The sequence below is a fragment of the Agelaius phoeniceus genome, chromosome 14 (genome assembly GCF_051311805.1).
Source record: "Agelaius phoeniceus isolate bAgePho1 chromosome 14, bAgePho1.hap1, whole genome shotgun sequence".
Taxonomy (NCBI): domain Eukaryota; kingdom Metazoa; phylum Chordata; class Aves; order Passeriformes; family Icteridae; genus Agelaius; species Agelaius phoeniceus.
In genome coordinates, this window is record NC_135278.1 from 8,895,787 (window position 1) to 8,921,504 (window position 25,718).

A 25,718-nucleotide genomic window follows, 5' to 3' on the forward strand; every position below is an offset into this window, starting at 1 on the left:
TCCTGGGGCAGTGGCAGGAACAGCAGCAAGGAGGGCAGGCGTGGCTGGGCTCAGGGCTTGGGATGCCACAGCCAGCGTGAGGATGTTCCCTCTGTGGGGTGAGCCCAGTGTGCAGGCAGGCAGGGTGCTGTGCACATCCTGCTGTGTCATCAGGGGCCTTAAATCCTCTTCTCACCATAGTTCCATCAATTAATGTAACCATACCCTCTGTCAATTTAAAGTCAGTCCCCCATGCCCTTGCTGGAAGTCCCTCTCCTGCTCTCTTTTAGCCCCTTTAGGTGCTGGAGGGTGCTATAAGGTGTCCCTGGAGCCTTCTCCTGTCTCAACAATCCCAATCTTCTCAGCAAGTACTCACAGGAGAGATGTGAGGTGATAAGAAGCATCCTATTTCATTAGTTTGTTTTCTAGGTAGTGGTTTGCCTGCTTTCATGGAGGATTTTCAAGGAGTTGTTTCTAGAGACTGGCAGGACCTTGGACCCTGGACCTCTCCCTTCCCTGACCATTCTGTTTTCCTTCCACCACAGGATGCTGTTGGATCAGTCCATCCAAGCCATGATGCCCACAGCCAACAGCAGCTGCCAGCCTGTGCAGAGCAGTGCCAGCAGGCAGCAAGGAAAGTGAGTCTCTGCTGTCCCCTGTTTTCCTGCAAGGTCTTAGCAGGACACTTTATGGCATTGAAAAAGACATGAAAAAACTTGTACCTGGTCATGCAAACACAAACAGTCTCAGTCTGAAGTGAAACAAAAGTTTAGCCAGCTAGGAAAAAATAATGATATTTTTTAATTACAAAGACCTTTATGATAAATGAAGTGCATTTAAAAATTAACCATTTCCTGGCTTTTGCAAAACATAAAATGCTTAACCAAGACATAGAAGAAATGTACAACCTTAAAAACCTTAATTTAGTTCCAGTCCATGCTTTGTGGGCAGAGGGGAATCGGGGGCCTCCTGGGGCTGCATGGTTTGAGCAGTCCTGCTCCAGGCAGGTTCCTGCAGCAGCTGGGCTCCCCAGTGCCCATTCTGAGGGAGGTCTGGCTGTGGGTTCTCATGCCTGCTTTTCCTCCCTGTGGCAGGTTTGTTGCAGAGCAGCAGAGCCTGGCTCCCCCAGCAGCACAGGTGCAGCCAGGCACCTGCAGCCCCGCCCGGCCTCCAGCCCCGGCACCCATCTTCTCCCCATCCCTCATTGTCCCACACTCCAGCTTCACCTCCCACCAGCCCAGCACACCACTTCACCTGCACCAGTGGCCACAGCAGCAGGTTCAGCAGCACCGCCTCTACCTTCAGGTATTGGAGCAGGAGCAGCTTTCTGCTGATGGTTTGGGATGGGTTGGGGTTTTTGGAAGAAATAGGGTTTATCTGGCTGATCAAACCTGGTCAGGGCCTTTGCACATCCTCTATTCCCATTGTATCTCCACATAGCCAGGTGCTCAGCCCTTCCAGGCTGACTCTGCACCTGCTCAAGGCCATATTTTCGAACAAACTCTGTTATCACACAGTGCACAGAAGAAATATCCAGTTTTTCAAACACAGCTTTCCATCCAGAGGAGATCTGGTGGGAAGCTTGCTGTAGTCATGAAAAATTGTAAGAGAGAAGGTCTTTGGGAAACATACCTCCTGCTGTTCCATCTCATCAGAGCATGGTTTTTATCAGCTGCCATCACATCTTTCTTTTAAAAAAGGGTATTTCACAACACACATCTCTGGATGAGGTGATTTTGGTTTTTCAGCACACAGTTTACATCAGTACATGCTGAACTAGTGGCACCACCAAGGAGAGGGGCTGTTGAAACTAATAATTCATCAGTAACACACTCTCCAAGCCTTGCCTGGATGGCAGAGGTTAAGTTACAGTCCTCCAGGCAAAGAATAAAGCAAGAGGAAGAGGTTCAGCTGAAAGCAGCCACACAGCAGGACTGGATTTAAAGTGAGAAATGAATTGCTGTTGTCAGGAAATGTGGGCACAAGCTGCCCCTGCTTTGGGTGTGTCCTCATGGGCTGCATTGCTGTCCTGAGGACCAGCAGTGTGGACAGCAGAATGATGATGCTGGAACAGATAAATACCTCCACAATAAACCAGAGTTTGATGTCACAGTGCCTTTAACAGGGGGTGAAACAGCAGGTCCAGGTCTTTGAGGTACCAGCCATGGGTGGGTACATGGTTACTCTAGGACCTCTTCCTTGGTTGTCTGAAGATCTTTCCTGTGAAAGATTAAAGCTTCACATCCTGCAGATTGTACCTCCAAGTAGCTTTTGGAGGTCTCCATTCCTGCTGGGCTCCCCAGGAGCCTGTTAGGACAGATGGGTCTGTGCTCTCCAGGCATTGTTGGTTTTGCTGGCAGCAGCAGCATCCTGAGGAGCACAGCTCACACCCTCAAGTTTAGGACTTGGTGCACACACTCTGGGGCATGAGTCTCAGCATCAGTCCTGCAGCAGAGAGGGACAGCTGGGTGCTGGGGCAGGTCTGACTGCTCAGATTTGTGTCTCCCAACAGATGCAGGGTCCCGAGCTGGGGGCTCCAACGCAGCGCATTTTCCAGCCGCCCCACGCCCCGCAGCAGAACCCCTTGAGCTACTTCCTGCACCCGCAGCAGCAGAGCCACCACACACAGGGCCAGCCCTGCAACCTGCCTGACCTGCCTGAGATGCAGCTGCCCTGAAGTCACCTCTGGGGACAAGGAGCACACGGCCGCAGCCGCCGCGCCCGGCGCGCGCGAGAGCACGGCGCCCTCGGAGCACGGCACGGGAGAGGTCGAGCTCGTGGGGAGGTGGTGCCTGCAGGGATGGATGGTCTCTGACAGGGATGCATGGCTGCAGGGGCCTGGTTTGGGGGGATTTCCATGCAGCCAGATGCATGGAATGTATTCCATGGTGATGCTGTTCCAGCAGCAGGGTGTGCCCTGGCCCAGCACCGTGGTGCCACTGCAAGTGGAGCCTTCTTGCTGCAGGGAGGGCAGGTATCGGTATCAGGCCGTCATGAAGCTCGGTTTGCAATGGAAAAAAACCTTTTTCCATTCAGGACTTCAATGCTGAAAGTCACTGTGAATTTAAGCCCAGCATTTGGAGCACATAGACTGTACCAGTCCGCAGGACACCATTGGATTACCGTGTACATAACTCGTTTTGCTGTAGTAGGTCCATTGTGAATTCTTTTTCCTTTTTCTATACCTCAGTCCCGCAGATTTTTTTTCCAGGAGTTTGGATAATGCTGCTAATTTACATAACACCACTTTTGCCTGAATTTCTTACTGTTGTTATACCAGCTCACATCGCAGCTAGTTCAATATTTGTCGTGTTTTATTTTTGGTTAACAAGTGAAGATAAATTTGTATGGTTTTTACTCCCTGTAGCCAAATATTTTTCAGGTTACAGACAAAGAATCTTTACTCCTTTTTTTTTTCTTGTTGTTTCAAGTGATGTAGTTGTAAATGTTTCTATTCATAAAAACAAACAAACATTCATAGAACAGCATATGACAGCAAACTTTGTGGTTTTGCTAGGTCATATTTCAATTTGGCAAACCCAAAATGTATAATCACAACACACGATGTTACAAGCCCATAGGGTCAGCAATAAATTGTATTTTTGTAAATTGTCACTTTTTAACTGTAAGTTTATATTTATGAATTGAAAAGCCAGTTTATTCCTCAGTGGGTGTATAGTTAAGTGTCCCTACTGTTTGTGTCTTTCCAAAGGAAAAATTTAAAAGTACATTTTTGGAGTGTTAGTAGCTGAGTACTAACTTTGGGCATTGTTAGAGCCCAAATGTAGATGGGTTTGGCCATTACTATAGACTTTGCAAGGCAGTGAAGGCAGTGGTTAGTTAGGACCGGGGAGCAGAGGACCAGAGCAGTAAAACTCTAGCTGGCAGACAGAGCAAGGTTTAGGGAGGAGTTAGTTCCTAATGTTTAGTTCCTAATGTCTGTTGAAACCAGACCAAGACCAAGTGAAGAATGCTTGGTTTTGCCTTTTTTTTTTTTTCTTTTTTTAATATGGTGTTTTGGGGTTTTTTTGGTTTCCTTCTTTTCCTTCTGCAAGCCTGTTTCTGGGCCCTTGCAGCACTGCAGCAGCTGGTGTTCCTGATGCTACTGGTGGGGCAGCTTTTGGCACAAGCAGCTGCCAGTAGCTCTGTGTTTCAGACAAGGGCACAGCAGGGCTCCAGGGGCAGTTCCCAGCAGCTCCTCCTGGGCAGGGGATGGGGTTTTGCTGTGCCACATTGTGGCAGTGGCAGTGGGAGGACAGGCTGCTGGAGCTGGGGTCAGCCAGGAGCTTTCAGGGACTGGTGCAAGGCCCTGGGGTGCTTTGGTGTTTTGGCCAGGGCAGAGGTGGATTTGTGAACAAAATTGTGCCAACCCCTGGCTATTCATGGGTCCCCTCCCTTGGGCAAAAGCAGCTTCATGGTTAGCTTTGACTGGGACACTGAGTGCACAGCTCCCAGGGCTCCCAGACACGATGGATCACCCTGGGCTAGAGCAGCATAAAGACATTTTTCCCCACATGCAGCATGCTGGGGAATGTGGCTGCCCACAGGATGGAGGCAATGAATGCCCAACAGCCTGTGCCCAATACCAGGGCTCGTGCCTTGTCAGCACAGACCCTGGCTGGGCCCCTGTCCACATAGCACAGGCAGCCCCTGGCTGCTTGGACACAGCCTGAGCCAGCCCCTCCATTTCACACCAGGACAAGAAATCGTGGCTACAGCAGAGCCATGGGCCAGGGCCACCTCACTGCTGGTACTGGGATTTGGAACACCTGCCTTTGGGGCAGTCTGGGGCTGAAATATGAACACCTGGGGCTTCCCTGCTCTGCAGGTTTGTTCTGCAGGAAGGGCCAGCACAGAGCCTTCAGGGTAGAAACACTTGTTTTTAAAGCACTCTTAGTTTTAGGGTCTCCCTTTCCCCATTCTAAGGCAGCTGGGTTGCTCATGAGGATGCAGTAGGAGGGAGTTGTCTTTTTGGGAGTTGTTTGTGGGATTTTTTTCCACCATAGCCTTGGCACATAACATTAGAGGGGAGACAAACACAAATCTGTGTTAGGGCTCCAGCACTGCACAGTTTGTGGCTGGCTGGAGGGAAAGGCTGTGATTTCCCTGGCTTCCCCATTAAACCTGCATCACCCCAACATCCCCATGGCTGGTCTGCAGTGCCCCAGCACCACACAGCCCAGCCATGGCAGGTGGCAATCACAGAGATCTCAGAGGTGGTGCTGGATGGGGTCAGGGCTTTGAGGGGTGTATTTTTGAACAGGGCTTGGTAGGGAGGTAGCTGAGGCAGAGCAGTTTTCTGGCATTGCTGTGGTTTTGACAGCGAGTCCAAAAAAAAAATAGGGTTGGGAAGGGGTTCTGGGGGAGGTGGGGGGCAGTGAGTGTGCCAGATGGGGCCGTGCCCTGGGCACAGCCCTGCTGATGGCAGCCCTGGGCTGCAGGGACAGAGGGCTGGGGCACAGCCCCTGCTCAGCTCCCAGCGAGGAGCACAGGAGCTTGGTGAGGATGTTTACATGTTAGACCAGCCTTGCTAAAACCAGAGACCTAAAAATGCACTTTATCACGTGCCCCCTTATTCTCAGAGCCCCCCCAGCCACTGGCCTCGCTGCTGGTGGGTGGGGGCCGCACAGTCCCAGGCACTGCCTCAGGGCAGGGCCGTGTTTTCTCAACACGTTCCAAAGGACAAAATCCCACCGACCCTTTCTGGGGCTTGCTTGGTCCTTGCTCAGTCTGCCTCCAGCCAAGGGCAAGGCTGAGTCAGGGCCAGGGGGGTTTTGCCTTATATTGTCACTCTCAAAAAAACAGATAGATAAAAAATGTCTTTATTCAGGTTGATTTGTATTTGTTTACCTCGGTGTTAGCTATGACCTGTGCTTTTATGACTCATTTGGAATTGAGGGTTGCTGGTGGGTTTGCTTCATGCCCCCCCAGCCTCCTACAAGAAAACAAAAGTGTGACTTGTTGGTGATGAGCAGAGGGCAGGGACGTGACTGATGGCAGCAGGGTTGGCCTCCAGTGTCGGTGTTGACCTATCAGTCATAAATGTTCTGAGGTTTTCTAGTACACAAGTACCTATATTCCATGACTATATATAGATATACGTATTTTTAATGTACATTTATATGTATGCAGGTGTATATCTATATATAAATATATATAGGCCACACAATTCCAGACCTCTGAAAACACAGGCAGCTTTAAATAATAAAGTCTTGCACTTTTAGCATATTTGTACATATAAGCTAAAGCCTGGTGGGTATAATCAGGCTGATTTGACAAACACAATGAGGAGTTACTGTATATATTGTATATAGTCCATGCAAGAAAAAAAAAGAAAATAAGAAAAACTCTAGAATTGAGTATAAATCTTGGTTTATTTTATATGATGTTGAATATAAATACATTTATAAATGTTACTATTCTTAAAAGTATTTTGTAATGGGAAAAAGTAAGTGTCTTATGAAGATGAACAGTAAAGATTTTATTCTTGTTTTGAATCTATGTCCCTGCACAGCTCCATTGAATGGGAGCCCATGCATTTTGACAAGCTTTAAACAGATTGTACATAGTATTTAAAAAAAAATTAAGAAGAAATAAAATAATACTTGTAGGACTATGTACTCTTGTTATTTCCTGGGTGGTGTGGGTCTGTTAGGGATGTGATCCCTGCTCTCCAGGAGAGACAAGAGCAGCAGCCATTGTGTCCATGTGCATGGACAGCTGCAGGGATGGGGCTCAGGACAAGGACTGGGATTTCTGTCACCAGAGGCAATAGGAGCAACACATAAATTAGAAAGAACAAGGCATCAGGGTCTGCCCACTGTGTTTTAATTTGGATGGGAAAAGCAAGTGCCAGTACTCAGCAGCTCAGCACTGAAGCCAGCTCAGGCTTCAAAATTCAGGTCTCCATTTTTCCTCCTCCTCTGGGAGGCTGCTGTCCCAGCAGGGGCTTTGGCTTGCTCCTTGTTTTGCAAAGCACTGACTAAATGTGGTTTTAACATAACCAACACTCTTGAGGGAACTTCCACAGCAAGCCATCACAGGAAATAATAATGCCTCAAACACAGGGGTTTTTTACTTAAGGGAAACAATATTTTATTTAACACCCCATTTGTCTTACAGGACCTCTGCATACAACACATTGTATAAAAGCCAATCTGTCAACACAAACATGTGCTGCCGTCTTGGTAAAGTGACAAAGCTATAGCAAAAATTACAAAATAGCCTATTTTTCTGGAAACAAATCAGAGTATTTCCTTCTGTTTTAGTCCAGATAACAACAGCAATCACAATCAAGAACCTTATATGGTACAATTGGATGAGAAAATTCTGATAAAATCAACACACAGCAATTTCTTAGTCACTACGGTAGCAAACTCTTCTAAAATTACATTATTATTTAGCCATTAGAGTGATGAACAAGTGGCTTTAGAAATGGATGGAAACAGAAAGTGATTATTCTGTATCACATGGCAGCAGCCACTTCCATGTCCTGGAAAATGCTACCAGTTTGATCACCATCAGTTGTCCCCCATGGTGGAAAGAGCTGGTATTTTTATTATTTGAGCTATTCCCTCCCCTGAGCTGGGCACACAGTGGCCAAGCAGCCAGTTCCTTGTGGGGGTCAGGGCTGTCACTGGTCACCCAGAGCAGCACATTCCATATTTTGTACTGAATGATGCACCTTCATTTATTTCCTATGATTGAACCTGAAAATAAAGGTGTAAAACTTCATGGAAACTTACAGAAAAAAAGAAACACAAGTGAGTGATATGACAGAACAGAATTCACTTAACCAAGCTGCTTCCTGTTGATGTGCACACCCGGCAGCCTCAGGGGATGTGATGGGAGTCTGGAGCCAGCTCTGTATCACCAACTTCACCTGGCCAAGAAGCAGCACAGCTCAGGGCTCTCTGTCCCTGCCTGTGCAGGGCTGTGCAGTCAAGGCATCACTCTCCAGGACTGAAGGAAGGCAATGAGCTGCTGTTGCTCCAGCTCCACCAGTCCCAGCTAAACCTGCACCTGTTTGTTAGCCAGCCTGTCTGGAATGGGGATGGAAGGAGCTGGAATAGGAAAGGGAAGGAAAGAAGCTAGACACTAACTCCAGAGTTCCTCTGTCACAAGCAGAGCTCAGCTTATGGTGCACTGAGGAGGTAGCTCAGCAAATACACCTCTGGTTACACTCCTTGGAAATCATTGGCACTTGCTCCATCTACCTCTCCCCAGACAACCAGCCCATGATCCAGAGGTTGCAAAAGGAAGAAGCTGCCAGCTGGGCCATTGCCTGAGTGCTGCCAGCCTCCATCCTGCTGAGACTGGAGGCCTGGTCACTGTGACTAGTCCTCCTGGATCAGCCTGCAGCTGTATTACAGGAAAAAATTCAAGACACCATCCCTTTTGGGAAAAAATATAAACAAATTTAACCAAAAAAATCCATGCAGTTAATAAAAGTTAGTGTTCCCCCCTACATCATCACCTTAAATCTATTTTGATAAATATGCTCTTCACACATGGATATGACCTCTGGCAAGAGCTACTACCCAGCTGGCAAAGGCTCTGCAGTCTCTTGGGTGGGCACTAAGAGCAAAGGGCATTGTACAAACTGAGCCCCTTTTTACAGCCAGGTAACAACAGAAGGTTGTTGTACTTTGCAAGTTCCTTCACCTTCTTCTGCACTTCAGTCTTCACATCTTGGCTCTCAATCAAAAAATTCCTTGAGTTTTAAGACTTTCATATCTCTGTTACTTTCATTAGCAAATAGTTTACAGCTTTGACAACTTGCTGACATAAACAATATCTCTCATAAACCTACAAAAGCTTTTGGTAGGGGCAGCTGTATCTGTTCTCATAAGGCTCCATTGATTTTATCATGGCTATTTGCAGAATTACTCACTGATCAAACCTTATCTGGGTACATCCTGGACTAGAAAAACATCATCTGCTTTGTATTTCTGAACAACTTTGTGAAAACATTTTTAAAAAGTAATACAGAGTGGCCCTATCCATATCTACATAAATGGATAAATTCGGATTTTTTTATTTTATACATAAAAATACAAATCAGCAGTATATTGTATCAGCTGCAATTACTTTGTGAAGGCTTCTGAAAAAAGCTTCCTCATCCTCCACATATATGATACAGCTTTTGGACTTCTTCAGTAAAACTTTATTTTACATTAATACCTGAGAGTACTGAGGAGAGTGTAAGACATAATTCATAAATTTAACACCAACTGCAATGATGGCATTTCACAAAGTGCCTGTAACACAAGTCAGAAATTTGTTTTATTCTTCATTCACACTAGTATTGCACAAAAAGCCTCTGAAATATACCATCATCCCCATTCTGCTTCTTTAAAAAACATGAACAGTATAAAAATAATGCTGCTTTGCAGAGAAAGATTGTCATATAGGCTTTGGAAACAGATGTTTTAAACTAGTTTAGCAAGACTCCCCACTTACTTTGCTGTTGTTGTTAAAATACAAGCTCTTACCCTCTTTCTCTAAATTCCTTTTAGCATCAGCTACCAAAAATTCAAGGTCAACATTTCTCAGCCTTTACACTGGCAGAGCTTTCCTCCACAGGATCTCTACTATATCATATTTTATATATTAAAAATTTCAAGTCAGATTCAAGGGGATTTTCTTGTTGCCTTGAAGCCTGACAGAGGGAAAATATTACAGCAGCAACAATCCACAGTGCTATAGAAAAGCAATAGCAATTACTGGGTTGAGATATGAACTCAGGGTAGGCAAAGAAGCAACTGCAATCTGTCCCTAAGCAGCTCAATAGTCAACACAGCTACAGATGGCCTGTGTTTGGGCTTTCCAAACACCAGCAAAACTCCACATCTCATCAACATGCTCCTAAGAAGCCAACAATGGCTCCTCTTGCCAGATAAACTACAACCACCATGTGGTCAGACAGATTTAGCCACTGCTTTCCCTTGATTTTAAACAATCAGTATTAGTTTCTGCATCCTTGTGTAGTCTGGATGACCAAATAAGCTTCCATCCTTTTCACCTTTTCTTTGTAGGAGGATTGGTATGAAAATGGGAAGGAGGGGCTGGAATCTACCAGAGTCCAGACCCATGGGTAACATCAAAGCAGAGGAATTGTGAGCAGCACAACTTCCTTTTCTAATCTCATGGTCCTGTCATGCTACCACAGCCTCTGTTCTTAGTCTTCACCCTGCTTTGGCCCCAGTCCACAAGCAATTTGGAAATAACTAATTAATGTGGAAGACAACCTCCAAGCTGTTGACACTCCTTTAAAGTGAAAATGGGAAAAAGTCATTCCTTTTATCACAGTAATAAAAAAAACCTGGAGAACACCTAGTGTAACAGTGATTCAGACAGGTTTGCAACAGGTACACATCCAGTATCTCCAAGCAATGCTGCATGTTTTAATAACATGGTAAAGGCAGTTCATTATTCAGTCCCTATTTTGGAGTGAAACTTATGAACAATGCAAGAAAGTGACTGTGCTTCAAACTATTTTTATTTACATTACATACCAGTAATCTGATACTTGAAGCTAATTCTTCAAACTTAATTTCCTATGTCAACACCAGACTTGATTTCCATAGTTACAGCCTTCATTTGTAAGCACTTTATGTGATTAATTCAGAATCAAATGTAAAGAAAATTACACTCTGGTTCTTGCTTTAAGTTGTAAATTTTTAGCACTCTCTATTTTAGCTTTTATGTCATGAGGTTTTTCAAAAAATCTCACAAAGGCTGGCTCATTTAATAAGGATGCCAGAATCTGTTCAAAGGCAAAAGACCATTCATGGTTCCCTTCCAAACTCTGCGCTCTACTGCCTTCAGTCTGCTCAGAGCTGCTTTCCTCCTGCCTCTCTCTGCCTTCAGCAGCCACTTCTGTAACAGCACCTGGGCTTCTGACAGGTGACATGGGACTCTGCAGCCTTCTGCCAACCTCTTCCATTTTCAGCAGGAGGCTGGTCACCACGGCGATGGCCCGGTACAGCAGCTCCTCCTCAGGATCCCCATGGAACAGATTGTAGAGAGTTTTTGAGAACTGGATGAACTGAGACTACAGAGAGATATAGAGGAGACTGCTCAGAGAAGAGCAACACAACTGTTCTGTTTCACTGCTGCTGCCTGGCACCTGGTGCAGCAGCTCTAACAACAGCATGGACCAGCCCTGAGAAACCTACGTGTGTCTCACAGTCCCTCCCTTGATACATTACAGCAGTTTTAAAAAGCCACAGTCTAATGATTGATGTGAAGATCTGAAATTAAAGGGATCCTAAAAATCCTTCAGAAATATTGTAATAGGACTTAAAGGGTCCTAAAAGGGATTTAAATAAGACTCAAACAGTTTACCTGATTCATTCTTGGCAAATCCTTGACATTTTCTTCTTTTTTAAGAAGTTCATCTTGCCATTGCTTCAGATATGCCTGAATATCAACCTTCCCCTTTCCTTTTTAAAGGGGAAGAAGTGCAAAAAAAAAAAAAAAAAAAAAAAAATGAACAAACAAGAACTGAGACCTTCCCATGAGGGATGATAAGCAAAAGAACTGGAATCTTCAATGTCACTCCTTCTTAACTGAGTGGTGGGGCCAAGGACTTACAGAGGACCAGAGTTTACTTTTGCCCTTTTGCTCCCATGACTACACTTACATAAGAGGACAGAATGTTAGCAGCATGCTAAGGTTGATGTTACTTAATATACTCTGTCACCACACACTTTCCCAGCTCTACTCCCCCAAAAGACACAGTTACCAAATGTGCCACCAGGAATCTTTTACCTTTTTCTGGGCTGCTCTTCAAAGAACCACTTTCAAGATTATCCCCAACAGATGAAACTACAATTTAGGAGAAAAAAAAAAAAAGTTACTTATTTCAGAAAAAAGGACCAATGTTTCATTTCCCTTATCAAAAATTCCTTCCTTAAGGCACAAGACCCTCAATGTTCTCAGCACAGATTAGGTCAAGAAGAAACCACATGGCAAAATCTGCATACTTTCTATAAAACTAGAAGCCACTGTGAAGATCCCCAGTGAAACTGCTATCAATTAAATAATCTTTATAATGTTCATGGTCACGACTTGAAGAGCAACAGGAACAGTACCTATATATTTGTCAATTTTAGAAAGATTTTAAAACCACAAAGGGATCTGTCTTCCCTATAAAAATTCCACAGGTTTCAAGAGTATTTGAAAGAGATTATTTTATCAACTCCATAAATTTACTAAAGCTTTTTCAGCTTACTTGGTCTAAAATGAAAGCAAAGAATTTTGAAACACTTATGCGCCTCAAAGTATGGATTGGGTATTTTAATTCCTGAGGCAGAAAATACCATTCCTTTATGCCCAGGAAAAATGAAACAGCCATCACTTCAACACTGCAACAGGCTGCCCACAATGCTGACAAAGCCAACCAAATCCACTCCCCTATTTCCATGTAAACACCCAGGGGCCTTTGAATTCAACCATCACATGAGCTATCCACAACTTGTGCACAAGTTTATTAAATTGTAACTATCTACAGAAGATCTTCACAAGGGATTCTGTTAAAAGGGACATGATTTACTGGATTTACTTGTTTTCAGAAGAAAGCTCCCCATTTTTCACAGTATAATTAATAGATTCCTTCTAGTATTCTGCAGGCAAAACCTCACACTCTGGAGCTTACCACTGAGCTGGCTGAAGTGCATCAGTTCTTCTTTTGAAAGATCATCCCCTTTGGAAGGGCTTAGAGATTCTACTTCAGTAAAAGCTGCAATAAATGATTAAATAAAGTGGGTTCATGGTGCCCAGGCATTACCAAAGCAGTGATAACAATGACAAAAAACAAATGACACTGTTTCTCACTTACCTGGAGGGATGTGCAACTTAAAAAGAAACTTGAGTTTGTCAGTGAAGCTTCCATTGTACATCGTATCTGTTAGGGGAAAGGACAGACTATTCAACTGGACCAAACTTTAAAACACCCTCTTAACTTAAAACAAATACAACCCAGAGAGGTTGGAACTGGACATGTGCCCTACCTTACAGGGAGTATAATTAAATATGAAGCTTAAAGAAAGCTCTATCACCTGTGGCTGAGCCTGGGATTAGCCTACACTGATGAAAGAACACTAATAATGTCTATGACTTACTAAAATAAAACCACAGCACCAAAAGAAATAAAGCACTATTGTCTTCAGAATTTCCCTTAAATTTTTGTTTCCTGAACATATCACTTTGAAAACAAGATGAAAGGAACAGAGCAGTGAGCCAAGAAAACTTTCAGTTTCCCAGAGGAATAAGGCATTGGTCATCCTGCACAATCAGTGTAAAAGATGACTTAATATGAAGAATTATCATAAACCAAACAGGCTGGGCAATGAGATCAGACCATTCTTCATTTGTAGATATATTGATGGCCAAGCCATATTTAAATCTAATCTCCAAGAGGAAACTCTTCTGCCTGTAATAAAAATCACATTATTTGACCCTGTGTTAAGAGACTCAATCTCCTCAGCTTTTGTATAGAGTATGGAAGGTGATACACCCCAGGACTGCTCCCAGGAGCCTTGTGAATGTCCTCATGTGTGTTTTGTTGCCATACCAAGAACACAGGCAAATTGTTTGAAGTTTATAAGGCAGTTGGAACTCTCATCCATCAGCCGGAACGTCCAGAGAGCCAGGGAGTCTCTGTTGGCACAGTGTGACCAGGGGCTCAGCAGGTGGCACAGAACCCTGAACTGCTGGCAATCAACCCGGTACTGCTCAAGGTAGGGCAGGCTGGCATCATGGTGCTGCAGCACAGGACTATTTACACTCCAGTAACAGGAAAGAAAATGCTCCTTCTGCAAAGCAAAGATAAAACATTAGGTGTCAGGAAACAACAAGTCTCTGGGGGAAAGATGTGAGGAGTTAACTATATAATGAGTAGTACAGCTGGCATATAAAACACAGATTGAGTCCAACCTTTATTTACTAAAACCATTTCAAAGTCTACTGTTAAGATGGCTGTTTGGTAAGTGAGGAAAATGGCACATTACCTTGAATAACTCATAAAGCTCTTCAAGATCACTAGGACTGAATTTTACTTCTTGAGACACAACACGTAGCTGAAACAAAATCAAGAAAAAAATTAATTAATGTGTCTTCTCTCTTTGGAACAACATTATGGGAGATTTAACATTACATTAAGAGACAGCGTTTGCATATTCCAGGTTTTGCCATGTTACAATTAGAAGAAGAGCACTTCTTTTAAAAAGTAATCAGAAGATTATATATTAAAATAAATAATTTCTCAAAAAAAAGACAAGCTTAAGGCTAGTCACATTACTAACATACATGGAGCCTACACTATGAAAACCAGGAGATAGAACTCAATTATTTATAATGACATAACATATAGCTTCCTTTAAATGCACAAATGCATGTTCAACTCTCAACAGTGGAGCTGAATCCTCAGGTTTTTGTAATTAAAAAAAAATTGTTCATCACTTTAAAAAAAAAAAAGTTTGCAGTAAGACCAGCTTCTAACTTCACATTATATATGTTTTGTAAAATTAAATACAACAATACCATTTTAGCATAACCACCAGCATTTAGTTTCAGTTGCTACCAGCCACATTTACTACAGAAAGAAGCACTAGGTGGTGGACAGACTAGTATTATCATCAGGTATGGAAAAGAAAACAGGCAAACAAAGGAAGCTTCTCACCTTCACTGAGCAGTCTGAATTGAAAGGATGAGATAGGCAGATAGCTGCCACATTACCAGACATTCACACACAACACAGACAAAAAGCAACCTCTGTTGAATGCACTACAATAACCTCTTCAGTGCTGCTTCCTGAAGAAAAAATGCAGGTGCTTAATTGTTTTACTGTATGGTGCTCTATGCCTCTGAGAGAACAGTATTAACAGCAGCAGATAGAAATATAGGTCAGCCTGTTCCAATCCACACAAAGTGTGAGAGATGCACCAGCCTTTTGAAGTGGTTGGCAATGGTGCTGCTTGTAAGGAGACCAGAAGGTCATGCTGTGATTTACAGCCTGAAAACATCACAGGCCAAGCCTCAGTTAACAGACACCCTGCAGACATAAGGGGGTTCAGTACAAAATCATGTATTTGGCCTGGAAACTGCAGCTCTTCTCAGAACCTTCCAAAAGGGAATTTTATCAGGGAGAAGGCTGGAACTCTTGCCAGTCACTCACCACATTCTGCTTGGTCGTAGCTTCCAAGGTCTGGATCACATAAAGTCGGTTCCTGCAGCGCAAGCTCTCCACGTCCTCATAGCGAATGTCACCGTACCTCTGAGGAGAAAAGCACCAGTCCATGCAATCAGCTGCTGGGAGACACAGCTAAACAATCACCTTTGTCTCTCTTGCATCTAGTAAGCACATTATAGGCATGGACACAAAGGAAGATCAAAGAAACTCCGAGGAAAAAAATAATTTATTAGAGCACTAACATTCTCCTTAACCAGTGTAACTTTTAAAAGGGTGTTTGAAAGGCTGTTTCAGAGGGTGATGGAGAAAGAAGAAACTGGAGTAGTTCCCTGTGTGGGAAGAAAAAGGAAGGGATTTTACTGTGTGTTGGCTTTATACCCAACTCTGTTATCACATAGTGACTACTTCTGCAAGGCAGCAAAGTCTAAGATGTGCATGTTTTCAGGGACTGAAGTTCACTCTAGTGAAATTAAGAAATCAGCTAAGTAATTTCTGAATCATTCCTGGCTACCTCTGTAATTTCTAAAGGACATGAAAGGTGTCTGAGCACTGGAGCGAATAAATGCATTTATCTTTAAGGAAAAGTGGGATAGGAGGCAAGAACTAGGAACAAATTACCAGAGAAATCATGGAACAAATTATTAAACAATTAAAATCTTAACAGAAACCAGTTGATCGAAACAGGATATTCTTTATCAAGACCATGTCAAATCGATTAAATTTCCTTTTATGAGGAAATTCACTAGATCTAACTTCTCTTCTGTAAGTTTTTTGACACTTTTCAGCAGCACAGGCAACCAGAGAGACATGGCCTAACTATGACCACCATGCACCATGGGCAAAACTGCTTCTAATAACAAACTTTGAGAACAAATAAGTTGATAAACAAAAAAATTAGGCAGGACTTCCAGAAGCTCTTCTGCAATGTGTTTGTCCCCTTACCAGCAATGCCCTTTAAACAAGATATGAAAAACAACAACACAGACAAAAGAGTCTGAGCACATTAACTTTGATGAAAGGTTAAAGGAACTGGTTGTATTAAACCTAGCAAAAGAACAGATCTGGCAACTCCCTTTTAGGAGAGCAATCTGTTAAAACTCATTCTTCTCACTTGGAGTCATGATGAGGCTGGACTCCAAATGAGCAGCCTGATCTAGTTGTCCCTGCTCACTGCAGGGGGGTTGGATTAGATGGTCTTTAAAGGCCCCTATCAACCCAAACTATTCTATAATTGATTCTATGACCAGACTTGAAAGGGTAAATGATGAACAACCACCTAACAGCAACAAGGAGCTATGGAGAAAACCACAGCCAACTCTCCTCAATAGTGCTTTATGAACATCTGAGAGAAATTAACTCGGTATTATCCCCCATGGGCAGACAAACCCTATGATGGACTAGAGTTTCTGCAGATTTTCTTTTGTGGAACTGTTTTAACAACACTAGACTTTTCAAAGGATGGTCTGGGAGGATGCTGGACAGGAAGCTGAACTGGATAAGCTGTTGAGTTTTCTTCCAGAACTGGCTTTCTGTGTTCCTGTGGAGACCACTACCAGCATCCCTCTGGTTTGAAACAAAGTGGAAGCAGAGAGAAATAGCATCTCTGAATTGTAACTCATTCACTGGCGTGGCTTCTGAGCACTGGTATTGGGCAATGGCCTTAGTAAGAACATACACACAATATATAATGAAAATCTGAATTAATTTAATGTGCTAAAATGTTATACAGTCCTCCATTCTCTAGGTACACATGACTTCTTCATGCCTGATTAGACTGCCAAAGAATCTGCATTTGTGCATGAGTTAAAGGAACGAAAGTGAACTACATTTTAAAATTCAACAAAGTAAAGAGCCAAATTTCTACCAATCCAGACAGATTTTCTACCCTAGTTTGTACAATGCAACTGCACTGTTTCAAAGTAGCCCATGAAACATTAACACTGCACAGGATGCAAAAACATGCCCACAAGAGCACATACTTCATTTGACTCTCGGATCAGATCAGTGATGTCCACTTTTGGATGGTCACTCTTTGTATCACTGAGGTTGGAGCCCTGCTGCACAGCTGGAGGTAAAGGACTGTCTTTGTTAGTGACACTGTCAAAAAATCTGCACAAAGCAAACACATGAGAGATCAGCAGGAACCAGTTTATCACAAGAAAACAATAACATTGGCATCTACTGAAGAAAAAGTGAGCAGAGAATAGGAAAAAACAAAGAATATCAGAGTCAGTAGCACAAATGTGCTATAATAGTAACAAAGATACATAAACATTGGAACTGCCCACCCAGAGAAGGTTGTAGAACACCTAACCTTGGGAGATTTTAGGACTGAGCTTATGTGATCTAGTGCCAGCAGCAATCCCCTTTTGAGTGGGAAGTCAAACTAGACTCTTTCCAAAGTCTGTTCCATTTGGCAATCCCCTGGTTTTCTAATTCATATAGCAAGATTATACTAACTGGGCTTAGAAAAAGGCTTGTCCTGAACTGTGAACAAGACAATCTTAATTCCCCCAGATGTAAAAGACAAAGACATGCCTGATCTGTACCTGCTTATCTCACCCACATAACCAGCCTAAATATATCCAGTGGGGAAGCAGATTTTACAATAAACACCAGACTGGTCTCATAACAAAAACTACATTTTCTTCAATAATTCTGTAGCTCCTACCCCATTCAAACATGCAACATGTAATAAGAATTTCTGTTTAATGAGGTTTTTATCAGTTCTTAACAGTCATAATTTGTCAACTGCTATAGCACAGTAATTTTGCTGTTCTAATACTCCATGATACACAACCAGAGCATCAACAAGAGAATTTAGTCAGTGAAGAAAAAACAGTACAAGTTTTGTTTGCAGTTTAAAGTCAGTTAGAAGCACACTTCACGTTGCTAACATAGAACAAACATCTCATCATGACTGATGAGCTCATCACATTTTTTTGGTCTAATTTCTTTCTTAAACCATTAACATCAGAGGATTCAGCAGCCTAAACTACAAGAACCAAGATGAAGAACTTGCTGCTGTAAATTGATGCCTGAACTGATGTCTGGAACAGTCATAATGGGCTTTAGATATTCTCATCAAGGCAATCTGCCTTATATACATGATACAAATTCAAGGTTAAAAGCACATAGCTTTTTCTTTAAAATTCACAAAATAGTTATGGTTTTAGTAGAACTTTAGGATGGGATGCTCAGAGGACCCAGGCCCAATTTCCAGCCACCTCTTCCAGAATTTCAGCCTGAGATGAGCACTAATTCTTTTGAAGCCTTTTGAAGTCTTGGCTAGATGTCTTCTCAGCTACCTCAGAATGACTTATCTACATGCAATTATAGCAGCTGCTATGTAGCCTGAACGAGTAACAGTTACACTGATACCTGTTGAGAACAGTGACTGCTTCTGCATCATCCTTACAAGTGAGCAATTTCTCCATGTTGTATTCCAGCACTGCAAGGCCCAGCTGTAATATTGCCTTTATTCCATCATAGAAGAAACAGTCCACCACATTGACTGCACATTCAATTGGCAGCACACTGATAAAAAGGGTAAGGAACCAGGAGAGAGAGACCGAGGAGAAAAAAGTCATGTCCGTCATGTGGTCTGTCAACTGAGGCAGGTGAACCCTGATGAGCTCCTCAAACACTGCCTGATCTACCAAGGCACCTGCAGGGAAAGGATAACAAAACCACCACCCAAATCTTAGCACAGAGAAGCACACTTCTCAGAGCACCAGCCAGAAACAGAGTTCCTGTCCTAGTGCAGCTTTGTTGCACAAGCACACCCAGGCCCAGCTGCAGGGAGCCGTTGGCTCCGTCCCCATGCTGGAAGCTGTGCTCTCCATGCCTGGGGACAGAGCCTGGGGCATGCTCCAAGTGTGTTGGCACTTTGGTGAGTACATGGCTGCTTCCAGTGACTCTCCTGACAGCCAGTACAATCCCTGTGCAACAAGAGAGAAACTTCACACCATTTTCTTCTAATATATACACCTGTAAGAACTGCATATGAGATCAAAGTCCAAGTCTGGACCTGAAGTAACTCCTTTACCTAAACTGGCTAAGTTTCAAATAAATAGTATGAACTGCACTTATAATTCCAAAAGAACAGTATAACAGTCTAACTATTTCCTGAATAGCTATGCCTAGAATACTGACAATATCTGAAAATCACATCCAAGCCTATTTAAGGAGAAATCATGGGATGTTCTCCATTTTCTACTCCACAATACTGAAACAAATGCAATGGTTTCTCTCCACTGGTCAGTCTTCAGCTCATTCCTTACATTTGTTCTCAATGAATAACCATTGACATTCAATAGAGGTAGACATTCAATTCAAGATGGATAAAAAAGCAGATGGATGTTACCGATGATTCGGCGATTGAAATAATCAGGGAGCATCCTTTCACACACAGCAACCAAAAGCCAGAATGCTTCCTCCTCTTTAGCATACAGCAGAAGCACTGATGTCAGAATATTCATTGCCTACAAGAGTCAAATAGGAAAGGAAACATTTAAGAGAAAAGACAGATAAAACACAACTGGTATTATTTCTTAGAATTTATATTTCTGAAAGCACTTTACAGTATATTTTTAAAGTGCTGGGATAACCTACAGCCATATCCAGGACAAGACTTTTACTTCTATGTTATTAAACACAGAAAAGAGTATCTAAAGTACATAAAAATATTTTTAAGTGCTATATGTCTCATTAGAATGCAAATGCATATATGAAGTAGACATGACAGCATTTATAAACTAATCCAAGTACAATGTAAAAACTCATTTTATACAATGGCATGAAATAAGCAAAGTAAGTGAGCCACTAAGCAAGAAACTATTCTACATTTCTGTGACAGATTTTATGAGGTGCTACCATACTGCCATCATGAGCTAATATTTCAATAACCAACACTAAGACTCTCAAATCTTCTATACCTGACAATATCCAATTTGTGGATTCCTGAATGCATAAGCTGTAAGAACTCTCCTGAGGGCAGAAATTCCTGTGTCACTTTGAAAAGCAGGATGCTCAGGTAAGGAGCGACGTAAATCTCGTTCGATTTCATCAGTAGCCAAAGTGCACGTTCCTAAGGACTTCTCCACCAGCTCAGTGTAATAACCAGGGTTGGATGCCATATCATTTACAGCACCTGCCAATACATTGCATTCCACAGTATTAGAGGACAACAGTAAAGCAGCAATTTGATTGTTTGCAATTTGTATAAAAATTTTCGTGACTACTGAGGTACCTCATGAATCTCCAGATATTTCTGGAGTCATGTGTCAGAGTATTTCTACTGGAATTAATGGAAACAATCAGCAATGAAAATTGCCAATGATGACTCCCAAAATGAACCAATTATACTTTTATGCAATACCTGAGAAGAGAAGCCAGAGTTCTCCTCTTAATGCCTCTGGGATGCCTCTCACAACCAGGTCTCGAGTCTTCTTTGTCCGAAACATACTGACCCCATGGCCCCGTTCTGCAAACAGGATGTTCCACGACTGCTCCTTCATTTTTTCTTTCAACTACCAAAGGCAGAAGATAACAAGCATTAAGTATACTGGTAGATTCTCCTCAAGTGTCAGAGAGCAGAAGTAAATTTTGCTCCCAGTAAGATTCATATAAACTGGAAACTGCAGCGTTGGCATCCGTATTGATGTGTGAAATGAGCGCTGAAGCAAATCAGAGCAAATCCAGCCCATGCAGAGCACAAATTTAGCATGAAATGCCATCTCATACATGACCCACTATTCTTTAAAGTATGTTTATACAAGATGCCACAGAAGGTAGATCTAATTCAGTATCCCATCTGACAAAAACCAACAAGTGCCACAGCACAGGAGGTCAAACAGACATTTCTCAGAAGCAAAGCAATTGTTGATCAGGTGCTCCAGCTCATGTGAGGCTCCAGGGCTGAGACAGGGTGAATGTCATCACTACAGTTTCTGTGCATGCAGCACTAAGATTTAACATTGTTAAAGCAATTAAAGATACTGAAAGGAAAAGTAGATTTTGTTCACTTTTGTTCACCCTACTATAAAATGCAGCATCTAAAAATCTGGACTCCCTTTTGTCCTGCCCAAAGGGTATTTGTTTTCTGGTATTTATAATATAAAAAATTTCATATCCTAATTTGCTCAGTTCTGCTGAAAGATTTATTTTGAAATAAAACCTGTCTTCTTTCACATACTATGCAGAAGCAAAAATTGGATGATGTGCTGCAAAAACAGCTACATAAATATTCTCCAGAACCTAACTCTGATAGACAGTGGTGCAGAAGAAAGAAACAAGGAAGAAGTTAAATCAATTTCTTAGACATTCTCCTTGCTCCCACAGAGTTTATAGTGACTTTGTATCTTGAAAATTCAGAAAGAAATGCAACATGTTCAGTATCATAAAACAAACAGCCAACTCTTCCCTGAGGGGTAGAAGAGCAAGAGAAACGAAGTCCATGAAGATAAGGCATATCATTTTAAACAAAATGAGCAGAAAATTGAATGGAGCTATGAAGAAGCACCCTGTGGACTCCAAATACAGAAAATGCAGATGAAAGAATACTGGCAAAACCCCCAAGGAAATCAGCAGCCTGGCTGGAATTCACTTTGATATACTTCACTCCTTTCCAATTCAATTCCAAAACCTGTTGGCCATTTTATCCCTTACCATTTTAGAGTCAAGGTTCTCAGCATCCTGAGGATGGTAGACAGTCATAAGTGCTTCTGTACTGACAGTTTTGCTGTTATCTCTCTGGCCCATCTTTGACTGTCCTGCACCAAAATCCTTTGGGCTGTCAGTGGCAGAACCAGCTGCAACCTTGAGAAAAATTTAACAGTGGTACTTGTAAATAACAAACAATCCTCCAAGAAGCAGCACTGATACCAGACCATTATTGGTCATTATATTAAGTTACAGGTGCCAGATACAGACTTCTAAAATAAATAATAAACAGCAGTTCCTGCTCTGCACAGCTGGGCTTTCAGGAGGCTGTACTTGGGAAAAAAAAGGCACCTCTCAAGCAAAAAAACTAAATTACAAAAGGACAAATATTCATAATGAGAACCGAGAATAGGAGGATAAGGATGTCTGACCATTCATCATCACCAAAAAAAACCCATTCATACAGTGAACTATATAGAAAACCTGAGAGCACTTAAAACCAGCATTACAGCTGGAGTTGTTTTTCAAAACCTGATGAAAAATAAGGTAAAAGAACCCAAAGAGGAATGCATTCACAGTAGCACCATTGTCCAACTCATTCTCTTTCACATGGGCAGAGTTATTTATTTTTCTAAACCTTAAAACCAGAGGTTCATGACTTATTCCTATGAGCAAATTTCAAGAAATTAGAATTGCCAGAGCAGTTACCTCAGTACTTATGATGTGTTGTGGACTTGCAGTTGCATTGCATTTCATCCTGAGCTTTGCCACAAGCAGTTCAAAATCTCTGACCTCTGTGAAACGAAAAGCTGTTTTCCCTTTGGTACTAATGCTGACTCCTCTGTTGGCTGGATCTCCTTTATCCACCCCTGTGACCTATGGAACCAAGGACACATAAATTAAGCAAGGAATTTTACCTGCTTACTTATAAAAGAGAAAACCTGTTAGGAATGCATGTGTAAATGGAACAGTGGGTGAAGCACACAAGCAGACTAGGTAACACAAGCCACATGTTGAAAGCTCAACTGCCTGTAGCTACTTTAGCAAAAGGCACTAAGTATTATGCAACAGATTTTTGACAGAGTACCAGAAATCTTCAAAAAGGTTTTCCCAGCTGTGAGTGGTCAGCTTCTTTGAAAAACCTTGTCACCTTCTACCCACTGAAGCAGTTGCTTTTTTTCTTACCATCCAAAAGCAGAGAAAAACATGACTTTTATAAGTAATCAAATAAAACAAGTTTTACAAGACTGAATTTCCACTGAGAATACCCTGTCAAAACAGCTGTCATAACACATGACAGCTAGAGCTGACTTTAATTGCCATGATGGAACAGTTACAGACTGGAGCAGTTAAAACAGTTTAATCATGCAAGTTCAAGTGTGACAATCATGAGAATCTAGACTGACTGGCATTGCTGATGTATTCATGTTGTTAAAGGTAAAGAATGGAAAACCACTGAGCACATTATTATAGGTAAGAAGGAAAGACCACTGAAATGAGGTAACTGCAGTCCTCCAGAACAAAGAGTGAAGGTCTGACAGCCCACAAGAATAAATTTAGAGCCAGCTCCTTTAACACAGCCTCTTATGTTATGGAAGTCTCTATTGAAATGTGGCACTGAAATGTGGCAATGTCCCAGGTCACATGAAGTCAAGACAGAAATGAAGAGGGTTGGCTGTTTTTTTCCCAGAAGTTATTCTGCAGTATACTATAGAACTCCATTGAAATTCCAAAGCTGTGCCCTTTGCTATATGGTCTTTATTCTGTCCTTAATGTCTGTTGAGATTATCAGCTGTAATGGCATTGCTACTTGCTCAACACCTGGATTTTCCCAGGCTTTTTTAACAGACAGCACTGCTCAACTGCTGCAAAAAACTGCACTACTGAGCTAAGAAACATAGCAGCATTACTGATCTTCAAAGTCCTCTACCCACTACAATTCTTTACCTCTTACCTTGAGAATGTCTCATTAACTCACCTACAAGTACTAAGAAAAAGCTTCTTCATTTAATAAAAATAAGTTTTAAAAAATTTCAATTCTGTACCGAGCTACAGAAATAAGAGTAAACAGAAAAGGGAAAGAAGACAGAGAAACAAGTCTGAAACATGAAAGCAGTTCCAGAAATCTACAAACAGAATTCCTACATGTGGTATCCAGGGTAGGCCTAAATACATGACATCACATAAAATAAGGAGATTCTAATGAAAATCTGTTAAAGTGGACACAAGTGCAAAACTGCTGGTAGAAGTGACTCTGATTTGTAGTTTGCATTACCTCTCTCAATGGAATGATTACACTGCACAGGCTGCCATCCTGGCTAGCAAAGCAGATGTAGTTTTCTGAAATGCACATTTTCCCATGGGTGTTATAATGACTGAAAGGAACCCATAAGAAGCACTCATGAACTTCCTTCAAGGACTCTTCTTTAGGTAGCCTGAAGAATGCACTAAAATGCTTACTGTGGGCATAGCTCTCCAAGCCTCTGGATTAAAAACATAACACATGGGTAGGAAAGAGAAAAGAAAAATTAATAAGTTTTAAATGTCTTTGCAAATACAAAAGTCAAAAATATCTTGGGAAAAGACAGTAAAATATCATGCTCTCCTCTCCCATAATCAATGGCATCAGTTTGGAGGGTTCAATGTTTTTTCTTGAAGAGGCAACAAAGGGCAAGACCAGACCTACCTGTACGTTCACTTAACGAAATATTTAAATATGTCACTAAACAAGACCAGATTCAATAATGTTCTTACACAGTAGAGCACTGCAGGGCCTACAGGTAGTGCAGAAAATAGAGCATTATGTGCTCTATTTCCCCATACACAAGAATAATCCATTTAAAACTAGAGCAACTTTTGGCTTGATGGAGGGTTAATTAGCTAGAAATGTAGCACATGTTGTAAACATCTGCCAGGGGCTAATTTTCACAGGTAACTGCAGCCAGAAACAGTATTTTGGTTGTAGAGCAGCATCCCTCTCCAGCATTGCTACCAAACTGAGGAATCAAAGGAAAAGGAAGGACCTTAATCATTAAATTACTGGTATTCATGTCTTTCCCACCACCTAAAATAATGCTGTACCTCAGGAAAGCCATGCACCCATCAGTTATCATTTATCATATAACTCATGGATTTATCATTTACAGATGTCTATTAAATGATTTCTTCCCCACCTTATCCTTCCTCATCAGGTATCTCTGGAGACACTGTAGCTTAACCTGAATTTTCTAATTCTAAATGCTGCAAGAACCCCTTTTCAAAATTCAAACTAATATATATCTTTTACTTGGAAGACCAGCACTGAAGATTTGATCACCTCCTGCCTTCATACAGACTTTGGATCCTGACAAGTAACAACAAATTACAATGCCTCACATGGCTTTGGTCCAACATTTTAATGATTCACTTGGTTAAGAAAATATCAGCTTTGCTAATATTTACAATCTCCTTGAGACAAGGATTCTCTTCCTCTTTTGCTCAAACAAATACTGGGCCCAGAACAGGTGAACTATAAGCAATGCATTACCTCTTGGTGATCTGCAGAGGGTCATGAAGGACTGGATCATTCTCAAATGTCTCCTTGTCAAAAAGTCTTCTAACTGCATAGTTTGCCAGCTGCTCCATAAGCAGGAATGTTTCGCTTATGTGCAAAAACATGGAAAAATAATGATCTTCCCCATGGGAGCACACATGAATGCTCTCTGTCAGAATCACATTGGAAGTTTTCTCAAGTTTTGATATTTCATCCCAGGAGATAATAAGTTTTACTGAAAATAAAAATGTAAGGACATATGAGTCAGTTCTCAATATCTGCCTGTATTAAAAAAGAAATGCAGTAGTAGCAGCTCTAATAGAGTATAATTAAACAACATAGTCAAAT

The 25,718-nt window shown here is 42.0% G+C and overlaps 2 protein-coding genes across 6 annotated transcripts in view; one reads left to right on the forward strand and one right to left on the reverse strand.

Moving 5' to 3' along the window:
• Window positions 1-6,592, forward strand: part of PASD1 (PAS domain containing repressor 1) — a 103,021-nt gene extending 96,429 nt beyond the window's left edge. For all 5 annotated transcript variants that reach the window (XM_077186131.1, XM_077186132.1, XM_077186130.1 and 2 more), the window contains 3 exons: window positions 525-617; window positions 1,074-1,284; window positions 2,492-6,592. In XM_077186131.1, coding sequence (XP_077042246.1) covers window positions 525-617; window positions 1,074-1,284; window positions 2,492-2,656 — 469 coding nt within the window. In that variant the 3' untranslated portion in view covers window positions 2,657-6,592. The remainder of the gene's footprint in view (window positions 1-524; window positions 618-1,073; window positions 1,285-2,491) is intronic.
• Window positions 6,032-25,718, reverse strand: part of TBC1D8B (TBC1 domain family member 8B) — a 29,080-nt gene continuing 9,393 nt past the window's right edge. The window contains exons 5-21 of the mRNA XM_054641541.2: window positions 25,365-25,605; window positions 24,114-24,321; window positions 22,547-22,714; window positions 21,845-21,994; window positions 20,556-20,706; window positions 20,113-20,327; window positions 19,542-19,659; window positions 18,557-18,842; window positions 17,155-17,284; window positions 15,161-15,259; window positions 13,995-14,063; window positions 13,559-13,799; window positions 12,824-12,889; window positions 12,641-12,724; window positions 11,755-11,811; window positions 11,329-11,426; window positions 6,032-11,035 (exon numbers count right to left, since the gene is read on the reverse strand). Coding sequence (XP_054497516.2) covers window positions 10,628-11,035; window positions 11,329-11,426; window positions 11,755-11,811; window positions 12,641-12,724; window positions 12,824-12,889; window positions 13,559-13,799; window positions 13,995-14,063; window positions 15,161-15,259; window positions 17,155-17,284; window positions 18,557-18,842; window positions 19,542-19,659; window positions 20,113-20,327; window positions 20,556-20,706; window positions 21,845-21,994; window positions 22,547-22,714; window positions 24,114-24,321; window positions 25,365-25,605 — 2,789 coding nt within the window. The 3' untranslated portion in view covers window positions 6,032-10,627. The remainder of the gene's footprint in view (window positions 11,036-11,328; window positions 11,427-11,754; window positions 11,812-12,640; window positions 12,725-12,823; window positions 12,890-13,558; window positions 13,800-13,994; window positions 14,064-15,160; window positions 15,260-17,154; window positions 17,285-18,556; window positions 18,843-19,541; window positions 19,660-20,112; window positions 20,328-20,555; window positions 20,707-21,844; window positions 21,995-22,546; window positions 22,715-24,113; window positions 24,322-25,364; window positions 25,606-25,718) is intronic.